This window comes from Pelophylax lessonae (genome assembly GCF_965119305.1).
Source record: "Pelophylax lessonae genome assembly, chromosome: 2".
Taxonomy (NCBI): Eukaryota; Metazoa; Chordata; class Amphibia; order Anura; family Ranidae; genus Pelophylax; species Pelophylax lessonae.
Genome location: NC_138769.1, coordinates 700,990,816 through 701,013,376, shown reverse-complemented (window position 1 = coordinate 701,013,376; position 22,561 = coordinate 700,990,816). Strand labels below are relative to the sequence as shown.

Genomic DNA, 22,561 nt, shown 5'->3' with positions numbered 1-22,561 from the left:
ACTAAGGTACATTTTGAAAAAAGAAGGCAAAGGATTGGCAAGAAGCAGGATAAAAGCCAATAAACTGGCACAACCATCCCTGAACAAGGGTGGAGTCATTTGACACCATTTTCCTTCCACATATGCCGTTTATCAATTTGAGAACAATAAAAACTTTTAGATCCGGTAATCAGAGAATTAACACCTATGCAGACTGACACCAAGGATGGGATTGTGTACCTAGAAAAGGGTTGGTTCCCCAATTTTCAAACCTCCCATCCTGCTCTTGTACAATCAACATATGCTTGTTCCATGGTAATTGAATTTGAATGTAACCAACAACTACTAGCCACAAAAATATATTTTATATTAGGATTTCAGGATAAAAACTTATTAACATAGTCCTGTGCATGTATAAGGTTAAAGCAGCTGATCCATTCATTATGTGCCCATTCACAAGCACTGATCTCTCTTTTTTTCCTGTTGCAAGGGGAGGGATCAGCACTGTAAATACCACCATGTGATTGCTGTGATGACCAATCCTCTCAGATCAGCTGGGTGCAGTGTCTCTTTGTACCCAGCCTTCTTATGATGGGTACACAGCGATCACCTGGCAGATTGGCAGACCGTGGTCTGTAAATACAAGGATGGCACTGGGTTAAAAAGGGCAATAGAGAGACTTACAGTGGTAGATAAGCCGTTCGGCTCGGTTCACACTTGTGCGATGTGGGAACCAGCGTGATTCCAGTGCGGGTTCCCGCATCGCATCTCACTCACAGGCAGTTCACACTGCTCTTTGCGAACCGCTGCGGGTGTCAATGTAAGGTTAAAGGGGTTGTAAAGACAGTGCTTACATTCACTGCCAGCCCTTCTGCTATGACAAAATGTACTATACAGTGTTTGTGCTTTTTTAAAATTCTTCTTCTTCTTCTAAATACCTTTTCTCATCTTGCCAATCAGCGGTCACGTGACCGCCCGTCGCTCTCTTCCTCCAATGTATGCACTACAGAGGGAGGGGCTGAGATCTCCCTCTGATGTCTGCTGGGCGGTCACGTGACTGCTGAACGGCGATATGAAATAGAGCATTTAGAAGAAGAATTTTTAAAAAGCACATGTATAGTACATTTTATCCTAACAGAGGGGCTGGCAGTAATTGTGAGCAGTTACTTTAATGCCGCTCGGAATGGCGAGAGAAGGGGAGAGAAAGGGTGGCTCACACAAAGGAGCTGAGGAGGAGGGAGAGAGGAGAGCTGAAGATGACGGAGGCACATAAGCTGACTACGGTAATCAGGGCTCAGCACCCATGATTGCCGTGGTCAGGACACAGGAACTTGCAGGATTAACCAGTTTTTTTTAGTGCTTCGAGAAGGAAAAAAATTACACCGCGCAACCACTATGCGGTTCAACATACTTTAAAGCAGGCATGTCCAACCTGCGGCCCGGGGTCCGCATGCGGCCCAGAACCGCAGGCAATGCGGCCCACTGCCCCCTGACAATTTTTTTTTTTTGCTGGGGAGGAAGGAAGTCAGGTCGGGGGCACGGTCACAGCAGCTTCCAACTAACTGTAGGCAAAGGCTGCCTCGAAGGGGGGAGGCGAGAATGTGCAGTGTTACTGACTCCTACCACCATGACCACTTCAAATCACTAAAGAGTTCATGGTGGTTTATTATCTCTCAGAAGAAGTAAACCTCTGTATACTGATTCCATTTTATTTGATCATCCTCTAGTAGTGCTAAATTAGTGAGGGGGGCGTGGGAAGGGTGCGGCAACATTTTATTACTTATATACCTTAACTATAGTATATATTTTATATGCGGCCCGAGAAAATTTCTCCACACTCAATGTGGCCCAGAGAAGCTAAAAGGTTGGACACCCATGCTTTAAAGGAACAGAATCTTTTTTTTTTTTTTCTTTAGGGTTACAACCACTTTAATGACACCCCCAAATCATTTCGCAGATTGCAGTGCGAACTCTGAAATCAGGTTGCATGGGTGCGATCACCCATGCGATCCGATTCCAGTGCAGACCAAAAAAGGGTCCTGCACCATTTTGGTCTGAATGTGATGCAAATCCAGCCATAAAACCTGTATGGCTGAATTCGTATCGTACAGACATTGCATGTAATGCGCACAGCAATGCCATGTAAATCACACGCGACGCCTGTCATCGTAAATAAATTTACCATTGAAAGCATTTTGTTGTAGGTTTCATAAATTTAGAAAAAAAAATCCTGTTAATCCTGCTAGAAATCCAGTGCTGTTCTATGCACTTTACAGTGTTACATCAACCCCATGAGCTAAAAAAAAAAAAATAAGAAAAAAATACCGCCTCCCTATTTTATGAAGATGAGAAAAAAGGGAGGTGTCTAAATTCCTGTTCTAGGGTGAAAACGCTGCTCCTCCATATACACAGTACAGGGAGTGAACCTGGTTACCCTGGGGCAGAAAGTGTGTTACTGGCCGGATCATCAGGTAAATATATAGAGGAAAGAAAAGCTAAAAAAAATCCATCACATCTAAGAATTGGTAAGTTTCAACAAATATTTGCTTTTGGGTTTAATACTGCTATAAATAACTGCCGCCCTCATTTGAAGAGAACCCCTTTAAAAAAAATAGAGGGGTGGCACCAGAGGCATTGTCAGTAAAACAATAATAAACACATTGCCTTGTTACCTTCAGAAACCAATCCCCAGCGTTCAATCTCTCAAGGATGGTCCAGTTTAGCATGGATGATGGTTCTGATGCCAACTCAGGAAAGACTCGTTCAATGTTTGTGGTTCGTCGGAGGGTGCCATCATGCATGAGAAATGGAGTTCCGTCATGGCTGGAGGAAAGGACACAACACTTGTCATGGTCAGTTCAACAACAAGGATTCTTTAGAGCCCAATTCCTGAAACCACCACCTCTCCTTCCAAGACCCTGGCAGCTGTACTTTTATGCTTTTTTTTTTTTATCTTATTTTTCTCTCCACACACACTACAGCAATACACTATAGGGCACCATGCGCATGGGGTGGGACTTTGACTCAACACCAAAGACTTAGGACATCTTATGGTAAATAAAGACACGGCTCTGGATTAAAAGGTGTGTAGGGCAGCTAGAGCTGATTGTTATAAAAAATATATACACACATATATATATATATATATATATATATATATATATATATATACACACATATATACACACACACATACATATATATTTATTTTATTTTTTTTAAGGCAAGCTCAGACACGGGCTGTAAGAGGTTAAACTTGAGGGCAACGAATTGAAAGTGGATCTAAGTGTGAAAGGTCAAAACCCCTTTGTCCTTTTTAGCTTTTTTTTTTTCTTGCCATAGAATATAAGGACAGAATCCAGCCAATGTTAAGAATAAGGCCCCTTTCACATGACTGGACCGTTCAGGTCCGCCTGTCTGTTTTTCAGGTGGACCAGATCAGGCCACCCATTCTCCTCTATGGGGAGGTGGATGTCAGATGTCTGGCATCCGATCTGACAAGATCCGCTGAAAACAGACGGATGGCGATACGGTTGCTATCCATCCAGCGGGTCAGATCGTATGGGATTGGAGGAAAACGGGCACGCTTTCCATTTTCATCCGATCTCACCATTGAGAACAGCGGGACTCTGACAGGTCTGTCTCTGCACAGTGAGCAGAGACAGACTTATCCCCCTGCTCAGCGGGGATCAAGGAAGCGATCCTCACTGAGCTAGTGGAGTCCGCCCCGTGAGAAAGGGGTCTTAGAGGGAAGAGGACAAAGCAGATTCCTTAGTGGATACTGACGGCAGGGACCAGCATGGCTGCAACTGCAGAATGCTTCCTTAAGGGTGAAAATGGTACTTAGTCAATGTTGATTGAGAGAGTGAAGTTCCACTATTTGTAATTCTCACCCGTTCTCCTAGTTTTCTCCTGTTCTATCAGGAAGCATAGAACTGCGTTAAGCGGTTAGGCTGCAAATAGAAGAGATGGAGGAAATCCTTTCCCCGATCTCCACGTGAAGAAGCTGGAAGCGACGAGGATTTCTTATGCTTTAAAGAGCAGGGGAGCTATCAGGGGTCTAATATCTGACATCTGACCCCTGATGTACCCAGAGTACTTGTCAATGCCCAAAGCTATCACAATAAATTTAAATGAACAAAAAAGTTAAAAAAAAAAGTGTAAGAAAATTTTAAATAAAATAAAAATACAACAAAAATGTAAAAGCAACCCCAAAACACGTGTACATGCAAATGCATACATGCACTCTATTACCAAAAGTATTGGGACGCCTGCCTTTACAAGCACATGTAATGGCATCCCAGTCTTAGTCCGTAGGGTTCAATATTGAGTTGGCCCACCCTTTGCAGCTATAACAGCTTCAACTCTTCTGGGAAGGCTGTCCACAAGGTTTAAGAGTGTGTCTATGGGAATGTTTGACCATTCTTCCTAAAGCGCATTTGTGAGGTCAGGCACTGATGTGGATATGAAGGCCTGGCTCACAGTCTCCACTCTCATTCATCCCAAAGGTGTTCTGTTGGGTTGAGGTCAGGACTCTATTTTACATTTTTAGGGGAAGAGTGAGGTGAGAGGCTGTCAGTGCAGAGGGTGGCCATGCTGGCACTTTCCGTTCTAGGGAGATGGGATAGATGGGGTTTTCATATGAATAGACACAGTGGTGCTTACCGTGACCTGGGTTTCTGTAAAGACTGGAAAGAATCAACATACAAAAGGCACACTATCCTTTTGTACTTCCTTACCTTACCATGACATCTGCCTCCAGGCCATACGTTTTGTGTTCTAGCGCCTTTTTAAAAGACAATATTGTGTTTTCTGGTGCAAGCTGAAAAGAAAACCGTTACTATTATTATTATTAATAAAACATATGAACCCTAAAAATTATCTCTTATTTGCAATCATTTGGTCTGTTAAAGTGTTACTAAACCCAGGACTCTGCAGTCTCCCAGAGTACACAGAACATGGAAATGCAATTATTTTATTAAATATAAACTTCTAAATACCGCTACTCATCAGCAGTATATAGTAGTCTTGTGGCTTCCATCAGTGTCTGGTTAAAGCTTGTAGGAGGAGTTTTCATTCCCCCCGATTGTCCAATCAGATTTTTATTTTTTTATCAACTTTTTTTATTAAAATACTTTTGGAGTAAAAATCTATCTAAAAGATAGCTTTCTATTTAAGATAATTTATTTTATTCAACATGAAATGGAGCTCTGTTATATAGCAGGAGGCTGTATATTCTGCAATATTTACATTTTTGGTAAATGCATTCAATAAATCCAAGCTCTGCAAGCTGAGATAACATGCACTGCATTGATGCATTCACACAATTACTACCAGCAAGAATGAGGCCTTACATTTAAAGAGCAGCTGTCATTTTAGATCCATCATGGCAGCGCCTGTTAGCGGGCATCCACTCACCTGCTGCCGCCACGCCCCTCACCTTGTTGTGTCACTGCCTCATCATCAGCCGTCCCATTAAAGTGAATGGGACTGTCGGTGAGTCAACAGGGGGTCAGAGAAGGAGCCGATGCGGGACAGAGGTGACAGTTACTCTTTAAAAATTATGATTTAAATCAAGCCTTTTTACTAGTGATTAAATTGTGATTTAAAGTGGAGTTCTGGCCACATTTTTTTTTAACTAAAAATACCCCTAGAATAGTCCTTGTTTGTGTATTTAAACAATGATATTCTCTAACCCAAGGGTCTTCAATCTATGGCCCTCCAGTTGTTCAGGAACTACAATTGTCATCATGCTTTGTCATGTCTGTGAATGTCAGAGTTTAACAATGCCTTATGGGATGTGTGGTTTCGCAAAAGCTGGAGGGCCGTTGTTTGAGGATCCCTGCTCTAACCTGTCCCTGCAGGACGAAATACATCCCTTGTGAAGTTCTTGTCCAGCGCTGCCATCTGCGGTGTGGGCAGCTGAAGCCGGAGTGTCCCTCTTCCTGGAGTCGCAAGTCCCAGAATGCTCTAACTCATCACTTCCGGTTCAGGCGCGTCATCCCACAGCTGGTTTTGCGCATGCCCAGAAGCTGTTCTCAATCATTCAGCAGGGAATGACGCGCCTGCACCAGAAGTGACGAGGGAGCATTGACTCCTGGGATTGATGACACTCATCTCCCAGGAGTCAATGCAAAGGAGGAAATTACGTCGGCGGCCGCATAAGGAGGAAGTTGGAAGAAATGAAGTTATTTTTAATGAAAAATAAGGTAAGGGAACCAAAAAAAAAAAAAAAACGTTATCCAATTCATTTTTAAAAGTGTTAATGCTATGTATGGTGTTAAGTTGAAAATTAGGGTGGAACTCCGCTTTAAATCAAATCCACCCTGTTAGCAACACTTTAAATATACCATTGAAAATATACCACAACCTGTGCCTCTGCTGACTGTTACCAACTTCACTGTTCCCAGCCCTCTCTGACCTCTCAAACCCATATTTTAGTCCCAACAGAAAATAGAAAACATATCAAATATTTAAACTGAGAAAGGCCCCTTTCACACAGGCGGACAGTTCAGATCCGCCTGTCCATTTTTTTGGCGGATCTGAACGGCCCCCCTTATGCATCTCTATGGGGCATCGGGTGTCAGCGGAGACATGTCCGCTGACATCCGATCCGTCAAATCTGGACAGATGGAAACCATATTTTCCATCCGTCCGTATTGGATCGGATGGGGATGAGAACGGACCGACGGTCCGTTCCCATCCGATTCCCCCATAGAGAACAGCGGGGAACTGACAGCTGTCTCTCCGCACTCAGCGCGTAGACACAACTGTCATCCTCCTGCTCAGCGGGGGATCGGCGGATCAATCCCCTGCTGAGATAAACAGAGTCTGTCTGACGGATGGGACTGTGTGAAAGAGCCCAAAGTTTTAAGAACAAAAAAAAGGTAAGAAATTGATGGCAGCAACACATCTCAAAAAAGTTAGGACAGGAGAACAAAAAGTTGGCAAAGAAAGAGCTGGAAGAACTAGGAGGTGCACCGGAATTTCAGCAGCCAAAACATCAGCTGAAAATGGTGTTTTTGACATTTTGTCAATAGAGAAAAAAGCACCGAAAACGTACGTGATTTTGCCGTGATCTTACCACTATTTTACTGTGCTTATGGTGTGTTTTTCATAGGTCATGTGACTCAAAAAACGCATTAAAAACTTAACACAGGACCCCTGGGTGGGCAACTTACTGTGAACTGTGCACTACTATGAACCAAGCTTTTGTTTTGTTGTATGTGTTTTAAATAAATAAAAAGATTAAAAAAAACGTAACACGTGTGTTAATGATGCGTTCTTGCTACGTTTTCAATACATTTATATGGGGAGGTGCACCACAACGGAAGGGCAACGGACCAGTGTAAAGACATACATAGCATTTAAAAAAGGATGCATTTTTCTTGAGCTCTTCTTGTGCTATAGGTGCCGATAATGGTCGACAATAAACTCATATTAATTTAAATTCACGATATTAAGTAAAAAGTCGAAAATAATACAAATATATATAAAAAAATATATATATTTCTTTAACCACTTAAAGCGGAGTTCTGGCCTCAAAATCGATAAAATCGAATTTGGGCCATCAGCTTGCTAAGGTGAACCTGAAAAAGAAATGGATAATGGCAATTTTTTTTTGGTCACTTACCTTATTCTAGAAGAAAATATGCTCACCTTCCTTCCACTTCCTCCCTCTGCGGCCGTGGGCCGCGCCGTCACTTCCGGTTTGCAATGATTCCTGGGAGCTGAACGTCATCGCTCCCAGGAGTCAATGCGTCTGCACCGGCCCCGCTCGTCACTTCCGGTGCAGGCACGTCATTCCCTGCTAAACAGCTTCTGGGCATGCCCAGAAGCTGTGCAGGGATGCTGCGCCTGCACCGGAAGTGACGAGCGGGGCCGGTGCAAGGCATCGTGGGACTTCGACGTCACAAAGAGGACACGGAAGAGGACACGAAGAGGGACACTGCAGCTTCAGCTGCCCACACCTGAGATGGCAGCGCTGGAGAAGAAATTTTCAAGGTAAGTATTTCTCCTTACAGGTAAATAGCTAAAATTGACCCCCGTGGCCGGAACTCCACTTTAAAGACCAGCCGCCGCAGATATACTGCGGCAGGCTGGCTCTCCTGTGCAAACCAACGTTGGGGTACGTCGGCTCGCGGAAGTGGGTCTCGGGCGTGCGCACGCGCCGCCGGCGGTGCAATCGCATGTCGGCTCTCTAGCCCTGCAGCTAAGCAACGGGCCGCCGGGAACCCTGCAATCGCTGCAGGGACTGTCAGAAGGTGGTGTGCAAACAAGGCAGACAGCTCACCTGTCACTGATTGAAACAGGGCTCCTGTGTTTCTGTTATTTCGGAACACATGAGCCCTGTTTCCATCCACCAAGTCTGGCTCCCACACAGTTAGAATCACCCCCTAGGGACACATTTAACCCTTTGATCGCCCCTGGTGTTAACCCCTTCCCTGCCAGTGTCATTATTACAGTAAAAGTGCATATTTTTAGCACTGATTACTGTAGTAATGTCACTGGTACCCCCAAAAGTGTCAAAAATGTCAGTTAGGGGTCAGATCTGTGCGCCGCGGTTATGAGTAAGCGATCTCCAGTATCGTGAAACACGTCAACCTGTTGCATGTCCCTGTGATGTACTGTCTGCATTTTATCTATGGTGAGGAATAAATGCTTTGATGTTTTCATTAGGTTACTGAGTGCGGCCACTTTTTCTCTTTGACTGTGTGCATATGTTTAGCACTGATTACTGAAGTAATGTCACCGGTCCCCTCAAAAGTGTAAAAAAAAAAGTTAGGGGTCCGATCTGTCTGCTGCAATGTCGCAGTTCCTGCTAAAAATCGCTGATTGCTGCCATTACTAGTAAAAAAAGAAATAAAAAATACATAAATCTTTCCCCTAGTTTGTAGACGCGATAACTTTTCCGCAAACCATTTAAAATACACTTATTGGTATCTTTTTTTTACCAAAAATTAGTAGCAGAATACAAATTGGCCAAAAATCATGAAAAATTTTGATTTTTAGATTTTTTTTATTGGGAACGTTATATAGCAGAAAATGTAAAATACTTTTTTTTTTTTTTTTTATAGCGCATAATCAAAAAAACCGCAGAGGTGATCAAATACCACCGAAAGAAAAAAAGGACGTCAATTTTATTTGGGTACAGGGTCGCATGACCGCGCAGTTGTCAGTTAAAGTAACGCAGTGGAGAATCGCAAAAATGGCCTGGTAATTAAAGCGGAGTTCCACCCAAAAGTGGAACTTCCGCTTTAGGTGGTCCTAACCTCCTGACATGCCACATTTGGCATGTCATTTTTTTGGGGGGGGGGAGCGGGTACCTAGTTTTGACAGGTACCCGCTCCCACTTCCGCTCGGAGCGCCGCATCGCCCTGAGCGGAAGTTCTCCTCTCCCCCTCCCTCCCTGCAATCTTCAGGGACATGTGAGAGGTCCCAGAAGATTGCCGGCCAATCACGGCGCGCAGCACGACTCGCGCATGCGCAGTGGGTACCCAGCTGTGAAGCCGCAAACTGTCACAGCCGGGTGCCCACAGCAGTGATGCCGGCGCCGAGGGAGAGGATCGAGGCTTCGGGCGGCCGCATCGCTGGACCATTGGACAGGTGAGTGAAATGGCTGGAACTCCGCTTTAAGGGGGCAAAACCAGAAGTGGTTAAAAACTGTCATTTTCGGTTTTCGGCCAAGTGCATCCTGAATTTTCAGTTTTGGATTTCAACACCAAAATCTTCATTCAGCGCACCTCTAGGAAGAACATTTTGCAACTAATTAGGTTCACTGGCAACAGATTAGTAACATGACCGAGCATAAAAGAAGCATCTTGGGAGAGTCAGGTTCACCAATCTGAAAAACTGCATTTAAAATAGTGGAGCTTGCTTGCCCCTTTGGGTGGAGCTCAACTTTAAACTTTAAAGATATATCCAGGTTATAGAGCAGCATATGCGATCATCAAGACAATGTCTTTTTCAGGGAAGGCCTTGCATATTTCAGGAGGACAATGATGTCACAGGGAGTAATAAAAGCTGTTTCACACTTAAAGGAAAAAGAAAAATGAATGGGACAAATCCTTTGAGGAGGGATGGGAAATGGGAAATCCTTTGAGGAGGATAAAGTTTTATTAACATTTTGTTTTTAGATGAACACGTTAAAAAGATCTACCTGAATGTACCATGCCCCACGCTAGTTGGGTATGCATTAGTGATCGACCGATATCGTTTTTTTATTGCCGATACCGATATTTTGGTCATCGGATATCAGTATTGGCCGATATTTTCAGACAATTTTTTTTTCCCACAGGTACTTTGGTGGAGGGATCTTGGGGTCTAAAAGACCCCAAACCCCTCCTCTGCACTTAAAAGCATTCAAAATGCCAAGTTTGGCTGTTTTTAATGCTCGCATTTTTGTGAATTTGCTGCTGAGTTTTTTACATGGAGACCCTATCGGGGCCGAATGCGGCTTTGATCGGGTCTTCTCTTCGGCGGCTGTGCAGGTAGGATGCCCCGTTCTCCCGGTGGGACGGGAGACCCGGGACGAGCCGCGGAAGGCGGAGGGAGGGGGGAGACGTCCCCTCCCGCTTCTTGTAAAGACAGACGAGCGGCTTCTCATGCGCATCGGTTGTCATTACAAAACAGCCAACGGTCGGCTACGGACACTGGTAACGGGGTGATGCCTCTAGCTGCAGGTATCACTCTGGTACAAGCACTTTCCTGAAATATCAGCAATATCGGTAACCTCAGGGGCCGATTCTGATATATTGGGGGAAGTGCATATCGGCCCCCAAAATATCGGCATTGCCGATAATCTGCCGATCCCTAGTATGCATATCAATATACCATACAATGTCTTGCATCAAATTCAAACAAATATAAGATGCTATTCACAGTTGAAGCTCTGGATGGCTAGTCTTAATATACATACTTACCCGAATTTCTTGGGGCTCAATGTTCTCTCTAAATAAGAAAATTAATTGAGATCATATTTTTAGCTGGAACTTTCCACAGCCAGGAACGGGAGAAATGTCTATCTGACAAACACTCTACAATATTGTTTCTGAGACTTTTCTGGTAAGAGTGTGTAGCTAATTAGAGACGTAGTTTAAAATTCATCAAACATTCCAGGGAAAAATGACTTGGCTTCACATATTCTATCTCTCCACAGCTGAACAGGCCGGATTTTATATAATTTTTTCTGCTTTGCAAAGCATTTTCAATAGTCAGAGTTTTTACCATTGCACCCCTTTCTGCACCTGTGGGGCAAAAAAAATCAGGCCTATCAAAGGGCGTGAGCAGACGAGCAGAAGGCGGCGGGCTGGGTACAAGGCCAGCCGCATCTACTCCTCCAGTTCCACCCAATAGAAATGCAAGCTGCGCCCAAACATCGGCTGCTGGTGGAGCCAGTGGGAAAGGGATCTTTGCTCTCGTGGGAAAGGGATCTTTGTCTCCCGTGGGTACCCCGCCCTGGCAGTACACACACCTGAAATCTTCATGTGTGCTTGGGTGTTTAACAGCCGGTGGTAGACTGTGTGTGAGCACCCTCGTGCCCTGCAACTATGAGTATGTGTGTTGAGGGCAGCAGGGCCGACTTTTTAAAGGGCAGTGGAGCGGCCCGGGGGGGCAGCTGTCACACATAAAACTGCTGAAAGAAAAATCTTGGGCATGAGTTTGCTGCCCCTCTCAAAGTTCTGCCTGGGTCCAATGGACCCAACGGGAACCATGGTAGGGCCTGCCCTGACTATACATACAACCGTCGCTATTGATAAAGTTAATATTTTTATTATATCTTCTTGAGTACTGTTTGCTGTCAGTCATAACACACATACAGCCACATACAGCATAACAAGCTACAGTTAGTCATTATCACCAGCAGGGGGCTCCAGAGATCTGCATCTGTATTTTTCAGGTCACTCTGCTTCATAAACCGCTTATAAAAGCCTTCCTCAATCAGGATTCTGTGAAAACCTAGCATTCCCCCAGAAAGGTTCTAGAGCAGGGGTCTCCAAACTTAAGCCCGAGGGCCACACTGTAGATTTTACAAATATTCACAGCCTGAAAACTATAAAAATCAGTTAATAAATAAAAAAAACCTGAAATAATCTAATCAGACCCCTGCCGCACATCCGTGTCCCCGTCAGAGCCCTGCCGCACATCCGTGTCCCCGTCAGAGCCCTGCCGCACATCCGTGTCCCCGTCAGAGCCCTGCCGCACATCCGTGTCCCCGTCAGAGCCCTGCCGCACATCCGTGTCCCCGTCAGAGCCCTGCCGCACATCCGTGTCTCCATCAGAGCCCTGACGCACATCTGTACCCCCCATCATGGTCTCCTACACATCTGTGTGCCCCATCAGAGTCTCCCTCAAATCTGTGTCCACCATATCTGTGTCCCCAGCAGAATCTCCTGGATGACCACCAATGAAAGCAGGCCCTTCTCCCCTCACCACCAATGTAAAGGGGTCCCTTCTCCAATGACCACCAATGCAAGCGGGCCCTTCTGCCATCACCACCAATGCCAATATAAGGCGAACATGGATCACCAAGAAAGTGGGCACTTCTCACCTAACCACCAATGTAATGGAGTCTTTCTGCATTGACTGCCATTGTCAGCTGGTACTTCTCCACTGGCCAGCAATGCAAGGGATCCTTTCTTCACTGACCAGCAATGCAAGGGATCCCTTCTTCATTGACCAGCAATGCAAAGGATCCCTTCTTCACTGACCAACAATGCAAGGGATCCCTTCTTCACTGACCAACAATGCAAGGAATCCCTTCTCCACTGACCACCAACATAAGCCTACCCTTCTTCAATGACTGCCAATGCAATTAGGCTCCTTTGCCATCACCGCCAATGTAAAGAGGTCCTTCTCTGCTGGTTGCCAATGTTAAGGGGCCCTTCTCCTGACTGCCAATATAAGGTGAACATGGATCACCAAGCAAGCAGGCACTTCTCATCTAACACCGCCAATGTAATGGGGTCTTTCTCCACTGGCCAGCAATGGAAGGGATCCCTTCTCCACTGGCCAGCAATGGAAGGGATCCCTTCTCCACTGGCCAGTAATGTAAGGGATCTCTTCTCCACTGGCCAGTAATAGAAGGGGTCCCTTCTCTACTGACCAACATAAGCTCACCCTCCTTCAATGACTGCCCCTCCTTCAATGACTGCCAATGCAATTGGGTCCTTCTGCCCTGACCACCAATGTCATGGGGTCTTTCTCCACTGACTGCCAATGTAAACAGATCCTTCTCCACTGACAATATAAGAGACTCTGCTCTACTGAACAAAATAAATGGACCCTTTCCACTGAGCAGCAATGGAAGGGATCTCTTCTCCATTGTTTACCAATGTAAGGGGGCCCTTCCCCGCTGACTACCAATATAAGCCCCCTCTTCTTCCCTGACCACCAATGTAAGCAGCCCTTCCTCGCTGGCCGCCAAAGTTAAAAGGTCCACCTTCCCTACTGACCATCAATACAAGGAGTCCCTTTTCCCTCTGAACACCAATTCCAATCTACACCAGAAATTATATTCTCCTAAAGTTTATATTCAAGACTTGGAATTTTACCTTTTCTCTAGAGAGAAATCTTACATGCTTTTCTAAAAAAAAAAATAAAAAGCTATTGAGCCTTTTATAACTAGCTCCATACCTGCTTCCCATGTGCTCATAATCTTCACTTACTGTACCTACAGTATTACCACTCTTGTGTTGCCCATTCTTGAGTTCTATCCTCCTATCTGCCCACCTAAGTACCTCCTTCCTACCTATTGCTTTTGCATGTGCGGTCACTGCAAGCTTAATTTCAACTTGCAGCTAGCATGCAGCAATGCATGCAGAAAAGATTCAGAAAAAACATATTTCACAAAAGGACACATTCCTATAATAAAGGGTTGTATTTACATATTGAATTTAGCATTCCTAATGAAGCTGGAAGTGACAATGGGCAACGAGGAATGCATTTAGTCTCTCTCAGCACCCTGGACACGTACAGGCCTAGAGAGAGTCAGTCATTATATAATGACTCTCAGATGTGCTCTTACAGTTTGGAAACGCTCTCTCCCTTCTTCAGAAAATCGCTATCTACAGCCATTAGTGTCTATTCTCACTCCTTCAAGGCTGACAAAATTGAGGCGTAATCAGCTTTATGTGCTGGAGGACGAATCCGCGATGTGTCTGCAAACCAGCAACGGCTATAATGAGGATGTTATTCACCTTCGGCGACCCCGAGCCGCAATCAGCGCAGACAGCAGAGATGTATAGTAACGAAGTAGAACTACTTAAGTACTGTACTTAAGTACCGAAATGCGGTATCTGTACTTTCCTAGAGTAGAATTTTTTTCTCCTACTTCTACTTTTACTTCACTACATTTTTTCGATGATTTCGATACTTCTACTCAAGTATTTTTTTTTTGTGCTGCATAGTTACTCGTTACTTTTAAAAAAATTACCACTGCCAGAACAGTAGATGGCAGGTTGCATAAAGCTCAAAAAAATGTGTATAATGTCATTTGTAAATCAGCGCATACGAAAATAAAGGCTGTGTATAATAAAAGCTGCTATACCAAATCTTTCCAATAAAAAGAAAATATGAAACAAACAAATAAATGATGCTACAGCGCTTAAAGTGCATCAAGAAACTACTAACAAACACAGGTTAATCATTTGAATAAATCATTTGAGATAATAAAAAACAATATGATGTTCATACTTTTGACTTCTTTCTTTAATAACTACATAACACAGTACTTGTACTTCTACTTTCAGTACTTGAGTAGAAATTTTTTTTCAAAACTACTGGTACTTTTTACTTTTAGTACTTAAGTAGCAAATTTTTTGAAAAAACTACTTGCAATACTTAAGTAAAAAAAATGTTGAATACTTTAGTACTTCTACTTAAGTAACTTTTTCTGCGAGCACTTCCACTTCTACTCAAGTAATTTTTTGATCGAGCACTTGTACTTTTACTCAAGTAGAAATTTCGAGTACTTTATACAAGTCTGGCAGACAGACATCTGTGTATATATGCCGGAGTGTATTTACCCACCACAGACTGCAAGATTAGGAGGCACCGACTTGTCTAAACGTCTGCGTGGTATAGAACATACACAGCCAGGAAAGGTTTACAGTTTAAAAGAGCAACCAAACATCAGCTCTTCAAGACTGTTCCCTTCATGCCACATTGTTACTGCAAAGTCACAGCAATTTATTACAGCAGGGTCCTCCTATACAGCAATTTATTACAGCAGAGACACCCATACAGCAATCTACGGCAGAGCAGAACATAGCCCCCCCCCCCTCCCCAATACAGCAACCTATGACAGAAGAGTACCTCCCATACAGTAATCTAGGAAAGCAGAATCCCCTATAGCAGCGGTCTCCAAACTTGCTAAACAATGGGTCAGTTTACTGTTCTTCAGACTTAAGGGGGGGTCAGACCTGCCTCTGGGAGTAGAAAAGGTCCCGATATCAGTGGGAATAAACAATGCCTCATCAATAGTATCAGTGGGAGGAATTGTGCCCCATCCTTGGTGTCATTGGGAGGAATTGTGCCCCATCCAATATTATTAATATACAGGATTTATATAGCGCCAACAGTTTGCACTTAACACGATTTGATACCAAAGGAATCAGAGGGGCCTGCTCATTAGAGCTTACAATCTACAGTGCCTTTGCGAAAGTATTCGACCCCCTTGAACTTTTCGACCTTTTGCCACATTTCAGGCTTCAAACAAAGATATAAAACTGTAATTTTTTGTGAAGAATCAACAACAAGTGGGACACAATCATGAAGTGGAACGAAAATTATTGGATATTTCAAATTTTTTTAACAAATAAAAAACTGAAAAATTGGGCGTGCAAAATTATTCAGCCCCCTTAAGTTAATACTTTGTAGCGCCACCTTTTGCCTGCGATTACAGCTGTATGTCGCTTGGGGTATGTCTCTATCAGTTTTGCACATCGAGAGACTGACATTTTTGCCCATTCCTGCTTGCAAAACAGCTCAAGCTCAGTGAGGTTGGATGGAGAGCGTTTGTGAACAGCAGTTTTCAGTTCTTTCCACAGATTCTCGATTGGATTCAGGTCTGCACTTTAAATTGGCCATTCTAACACCTGGATATGTTTATTTGTGAACCATTCCATTGTAGATTTTGCTTTATGTTTTGGATCATTGTCTTGTTGGAAGACAAAAATCTCCGTCCCAGTCTCAGGTCTTTTGCAGACTCCATCAGGTTTTGCATTGTTGCCAAAAAGTTTGATTTTGGTTTCATCTGACCACAGCACCTTCTTCCACATGTTTGGTGTCTCCCAGGTGGCTTGTGGCAAACTTTAAACAACACTTTTTATGGATATCTTTAAGAAATGGCTTTCTTCTTGCCACTCTACCATAAAGGCCAGATTTGTGCAGTATTTGACTGATTGTTGTCCTATGGACAGAGTCTCCCACCTCAGCTGTAGATCTCTGCAGTTCATCCAGAGTGATCATGGGCCTCTTGGCTGCATCTCTGATCAGTCTTCTCCTTGTAGGAGCTGAAAGTTTAGAGGGACAGCCAGGTCTTCGTAGATTTGCAGTGTTCTGATACTCCTTCCATTTCAATATTATCGCTTGCACAGTGCTCCTTGGGAGGTTTAAAGCTTGGGAAATCTTTTTTTATCGAAATCCGGCTTTAAACTTCTCCACAACTGTATCTCGGACCTGCCTGGTGTGTTCCTTGTTCTTCATGATACTCTCTGCGCTTTAAACGGACCTCTGAGACTATCACAGTGCAGGTGCATTTATACGGAGACTTGATTACACACAGGAGGTTTCTATTTATCATCATTAGTCATTTAGGTCAACATTGGATCATTCAGAGATCCTCACTGAACTTCTGGAGAGAGTTTGCTGCACTGAAAGTAAGGGGGGCTGAATAATTTTGCACGCCCAATTTTTCTGTTTTTTATTTGTTAACAAAGTTTGAAATATCCAATAAATTTCGTTTCACTTCATGATTGTGTCCCACTTGTTGATTCTTCACAAAAAATGACAGTTTTATATCTTTATGTTTGAAGCCTGAAATGTGGCAAAAGGTCGCAAAGTTCAAGGGGGCCGAATACTTTCGCAAGGCACTGTATATGTACAAACAATAGATGGAAGTGTACTTCCTCTTTAACGCAAGGCATGTTGACCCACCACATCTGATAGCATAGGTGTAAATTGGCCCTTGGTGTTTTAAGCAAATTAAACTAAAGCATGCTCTAGTGCAGTTATCTCCAAATTGCAGCTCTTTGCTAGCTTTTATCCAGCTCTTGGGTTACTAGTCCTGTCGCTGATGGAAGACACTATTCCTCAAATTAACACCAACAGTGGGGCATAATTCCTGCCATGGATACCACAGATGGGAAACTATTCCTCCCATGGACACCAAAGGCGGGGCACAATTCCTCCCCTATGATACCAATGATGGGGCACAATTCCTCCCCACTGATGCCAATGATGGGACACATTCTCCTACTGATACCAATGATGGGACACTTTCTCCTACTGATACCAATAATGGGACACTTTCTCCTACTGATACCAATAATGGGACACTATTCCTCCCATTGACACCAATGATGGGGGAACTATTTTCCCCCACAGACATCAACATTGGGGCACAATTCCTCCCACTAACACCATTGAGGGGGCTCTAATTTTCCCACTTAGACCAATGATGGGGTACTATTCCTCCCACTGAGACCATCAATAGGGGAATTTTCCTCCCAATGACACCAATGATAGGGTACTATTCCTCCCACTGACACCAATGATGGGACACTATTCCTCCCATTGACACCAATGATGGGGCACTATTCCTCCCACTGACACCAATGATGGGGCACTATTCCTCCCACTGACACCAATGATGGGGTACTATTTCTCACACACACCAATGATGGGACACTATTCCTCCCATTGACACCAATGATGGGGCACTATTCCAGACATCTCAAGTCTCCCGCAAGTCGTGGAAGTCTCCCGCTTTCCGCCCTGAGCTCACGGACACCCGCAAGCTCAGGGCAATATCCCGGCATTGGCAGAGTGAGAGCAGCTGTCAGTGTCAGTATGAGTCATCTCTGATTCCGTCTCAGGCCTGCAGTGTCAGAACGGAGCCATTACTTCCTTTGTAGGTACGGCTCACAGGCGGAGTGTTATCAAATGCACTCTGCCTGTGAGAGGAGCGGCATACAGAGGAAGCAGCAGCTTTGCTCTCTACTTCAGCCGCGTGCTTCTGCTCCAGGAACAGTTTGGCGCGCGCCATCAACCACAACACTGACTGCACAGAGACCTCGCCATCTGGAATGTATTATTACCTCCTCCTCTGAAACCAACTGTGACCAATTAACCCAGAGGCCAGCGCCAAAGAGCAGTGCGACCAATTTACCTCCTCTGAACCAAACTGTGCATTGTACGTTTTATTAAAACAGGATTCAGAAGTCAGCTGTCTCACAAAACTCTTGTAAATCTGATGTCTTGCAAAATGAACAAAATTTATTGACCGACTGCTAGGAGGTTGAAACTTTCAGCAAAATGCTCAAAACTGCTAAACAAGCTGCTGCACAGTACAATGACAGTTTGCAAAATAATTAGAAAAGGTATGTGCATTGACGCGTGTAAATTGTGGTAATATGTTTTTTAATAGCTAGTTGTTTTCTGTCATAATAAAAGGTCATGTCCTTGTCCATACATGTATAAATAAGGACATGACATTTTCTGGCTGCTTAAGTCACATGTGCTAGAGGTGCAAAAATGCCCCAGCACATAACTGTAAATATCCCAGCATGTGCAGTGTTTCTGACTCCTCCCACCATCACCACTTCAAATCACTGAAGTTTTCATGATGGTTAGAGTGTTCCTTTAATATCTCTCAGAAGAAGTAAACCTATGTATACTGATTCCATTTAATTTCATCATCCTCTAGTTGTGTTGAAATGGTGGGTGGTGTGGGGGGATGGCGGCGGCGCGGAGTGCCACCTCCCTTAAAATGAGCTTGCCACCTCCCTGAAATTAGTTTTTGCAGATTGGGATGTCTGCTATTCCTCCCACTGACACCATTAATGCAGCACTATTCCTGCCATTGATACCAATGACAGGCCACTATTTCTCCTCCTACTGACCGCCAAGCCTGAGGCATTGTTTATTCCCATTTAAACTGGGACATTTTCTACTACCACTGGCCACAGCCCAGTCCCCCTAAAATCTGAAACTGGTCCTTTGTTTAGAAAGTTTGGAGACACCTGCTCTAGTGAAAAACAGTGGACATTTTCAAAAGGTGACTGTTTCTCTTTAGGTAGAATTCTTACCATTGGTGCACCTTGATGGCCAATGATCAAGGGTTTTGGTCCCAGATCCTTCCGGGCCATGATGCATGGGGAATAGATAGTGAGTGGGACGAGGTACAGTGCAATGACTACAGCCAAATATGCCAGGATGAGACAAATCTGGAAAACTGAAAAAAAAAATAAAAATATTATTGCAAAATCATATGTATAATATTCCCCCATTTTATATGTAGATACAGTATATAGGTTATTTTATTTTGTTGATAATAAATTTAACTAGAGTCTCTCTCTCTCACTCTGCTACCTTCTCCGAACATACTTCTTGCACTACAAAATGCCTGATTTTGCCTGTGCTGCTTCTCCCTCCCCCTCTCTAAACTCTGCTGTATAGGTAGAGCATTTTTAAGGAACGTGGAGTTTTTCATCAAAACACTAAAAGGTATGGTCTGCTTATTGCTTCAGGGCCCTATAGCTAAACACATTAAATAGCAAAAAACAGTCATCCTCCTTTCCATATATCTAAAAACTCACAAGCGGACACTCCAGCACCATGCAGAGGCATCTTCATGTGAGATCTGGGATCCTCCATTTCTGGGATGGCACTCTTGCCTAGGCACCATGGGCCTAATGCTGGGGCGAACTAATGGGCCATACACACTATAAGATTTTCTGAAGACTTTTTTCCTTCAGACTTACTAAAACCATATAATATGTGGTCAAACCTAAACACTTTCAATTTGTATGCAATCTGGCAGGCCCTTGCACTACATAGAAAAGTTAAATCTGAAGGAAAAAGTCTTCAGAAAATCTTATAGTGTGTATGGCCCTTTAGAATATACTCCAAATGGTTTACCTTTTTTTTTTTTCTTTTTTAAAATACATCTTAATATAGCAATTTGGTACTGGGGGGATGGGGATCCCGATGTAATAAGCAGACTTTGCCTTTCCGTGCAACATGCCCTTTAGTAGGGTATTAGGCTCCATTCACACCTGGGAGTTTTGGGATCGCTGCGATTCTGCCTGCGATCTCAAAAAGCCCTACAATGGCAAAACGCAGGTTCAGGTGACATCATTTTCAAAGGCCCCTAAAAACACTGTGCGGTTTTACAGTGATTTATCGCACTGCGATCGCGGCAAATTGCATCACATGAAGCTTGTTGCCCAAAAAGGAGCAGGAGTTTCTTTTTGGCGACAAGCTTCACGCAATGTGGTTTTCCTGTACGATACATCGCGCAACAATCAAGGAAAAACAGCACCATGTTTTAGGTGGCACTGAAAATAATGGCACACCTGTACCTGTGTTTTGCCATTGTAGTGTGTTTTGTTTTGTAGTTAAAATATCTCCTAAAACGTGCACAGTTTAGGAGATATGTACATTGCGGCGCATGCGCTCTGAAGGAACGGCCATCCATGCCGTTCCTTCGGAGCTCTGTGCCATGAATGGCGGTTCCCGCGCGCAAGCGTGGGAGTGACGTAATCGCGGCTCCGACAAGTCAGCCATAGTCTGCAAACATGGAAGCAAGACCGGTGAAGAAGGGAGCGCCTGCAGCGCTGACTTCTTGGCGCAGGAGGGCTTCGTTTTGAGGCAAGTTTAACACAATGCACCAGTATGATACTAGCACATTATGACTTTACCTTGCAGGATAAAAAAAAAAAAAAAAATCCAGTGGTATACAACCGCTTTAAACTAAAACCAGTGATGACCATAAAATACTCACTGGCCCTTTCTGACCGTGCAAACTGGCCGGCGATGATCCACGCCAGCATAGTAATGGCAACCAGGGCCCCAATGTGCAAAAATGGCGCCGTCGCCTGCAATAAAAAAAAGATACAGATTATTATATCCAGGGTTTCCATGCAGGACAAATGTAAAATACAGAGCTTAATAGGTCTGCAAATTTCTACAACCTACGATCTGATTATTCTGTGTCTTATTCAAGCAACCCAATCAAATGTTGATACAGCATCCTATATCCTGATTGGTCTATTCCTGTAGGATGTGCAGTGGAAATGTGTTAACCCATTGGAGAAATTTTGCCTACAACCCTGTGTTGTCACTGGCACAGGAAGTGAGCAGAAATCTCCTCAATGGTATCACAGACTTCAGTAAAAACTGTTGATATTTCAGTGAAGGTGAGCTGTGTTGCCTTTTGGGAAGGAAGTTATTTAGTCCTTTGCTGCGGTTGGGCATAAAGAATTAATCTCGGTAGTTCATAATAGTAAATGAAACAATGAGAGCTCCACCGGTTGGTACTAAGCCCAGTTTAAATATCTTGAGAACTGGCAAGAGGATATAGTCAATACATTTTGTGGGCTCACAATTCGTTCATCGGAGCTTGGGTGCTGGCAGTTACTTGCTTAGACTGGACAGTGTCAAGTATAAGAAATAGGTTAGAAAGATCACAGGTCACCAATCAGTTGTCTACCAGCATGCAAGCCCTGATAAAAGGGGAGTTGTGAACCCCCAAAATGCATTGGATATATCCTCTGACCTGTTGTCAAGATAGATAAATTTCTACTGGACTTGATGTAAACCTGTGGCACTCTCATCATTTATATTCTACTTGAGAACTCCAGGGGCCCCTAGGGATGCCACTGCTGACAGTGAGCTGCCTATTACAACATTATAACAAACCATCTTCTTGCCTATAAGTAGGTCTAGTGCTCCACCAATACACTTTTTGTTCATGGGTCCCTGGAAGAGCATGCTTGGAACGTTAAGGTCCATGTCACACTACAGATCCTGCTCCAGTACCGCCTCACTCCTCCAGCCAACGGGGGGGGGGGGGGGGGGGGGGGGGGGAGTCACTCCTCACACTCACTCCTCCTGCCAATGGGGGGCACGCCTCCTGCCGATGGGGGGCACGCCTCCTGCCGACGGGGGGAGTCACCCCTCACACTCACTCCTGCCAAAAGGGGGGAGTCCCTCCTCCTGCCAATAGGTGTAGTCATTCCTCACACTCACTCCTCCTGCCAACGGAGGGAGCCACTCCTAGCTCTTCCTTCCAGGGGGGGGGGGGCACTCCTCCTGCCAATGGGAGGGAGTGACGCCTCGCTCCTCCAGCCGACGGGAGGGAGCGACGCCTCGCTCCTCCAGCCGACGGGAGGGAGCGACGCCTCGCTCCTCCAGCCGACGGGAGGGAGCGACGCCTCGCTCCTCCAGCCGACGGGAGGGAGCGACGCCTCGCTCCTCCAGCCGACGGGAGGGAGCGACGCCTCGCTCCTCCAGCCGACGGGAGGGAGCGACGCCTCGCTCCTCCAGCCGACGGGAGGGAGCGACGCCTCGCTCCTCC

The 22,561-nt window shown here is 44.6% G+C and overlaps 1 protein-coding gene across 4 annotated transcripts in view; it reads right to left on the bottom strand.

The window, feature by feature from the left end:
• Positions 1-22,561, bottom strand: part of GDPD5 (glycerophosphodiester phosphodiesterase domain containing 5) — a 362,654-nt gene that overhangs the window by 52,756 nt on the left and 287,337 nt on the right. For all 4 annotated transcript variants that reach the window (XM_082246656.1, XM_082246659.1, XM_082246657.1 and 1 more), the window contains exons 7-10: positions 20,987-21,080; positions 19,290-19,435; positions 4,719-4,801; positions 2,652-2,802 (exon numbers count right to left, since the gene is read on the bottom strand). In XM_082246656.1, coding sequence (XP_082102782.1) covers positions 2,652-2,802; positions 4,719-4,801; positions 19,290-19,435; positions 20,987-21,080 — 474 coding nt within the window. The remainder of the gene's footprint in view (positions 1-2,651; positions 2,803-4,718; positions 4,802-19,289; positions 19,436-20,986; positions 21,081-22,561) is intronic.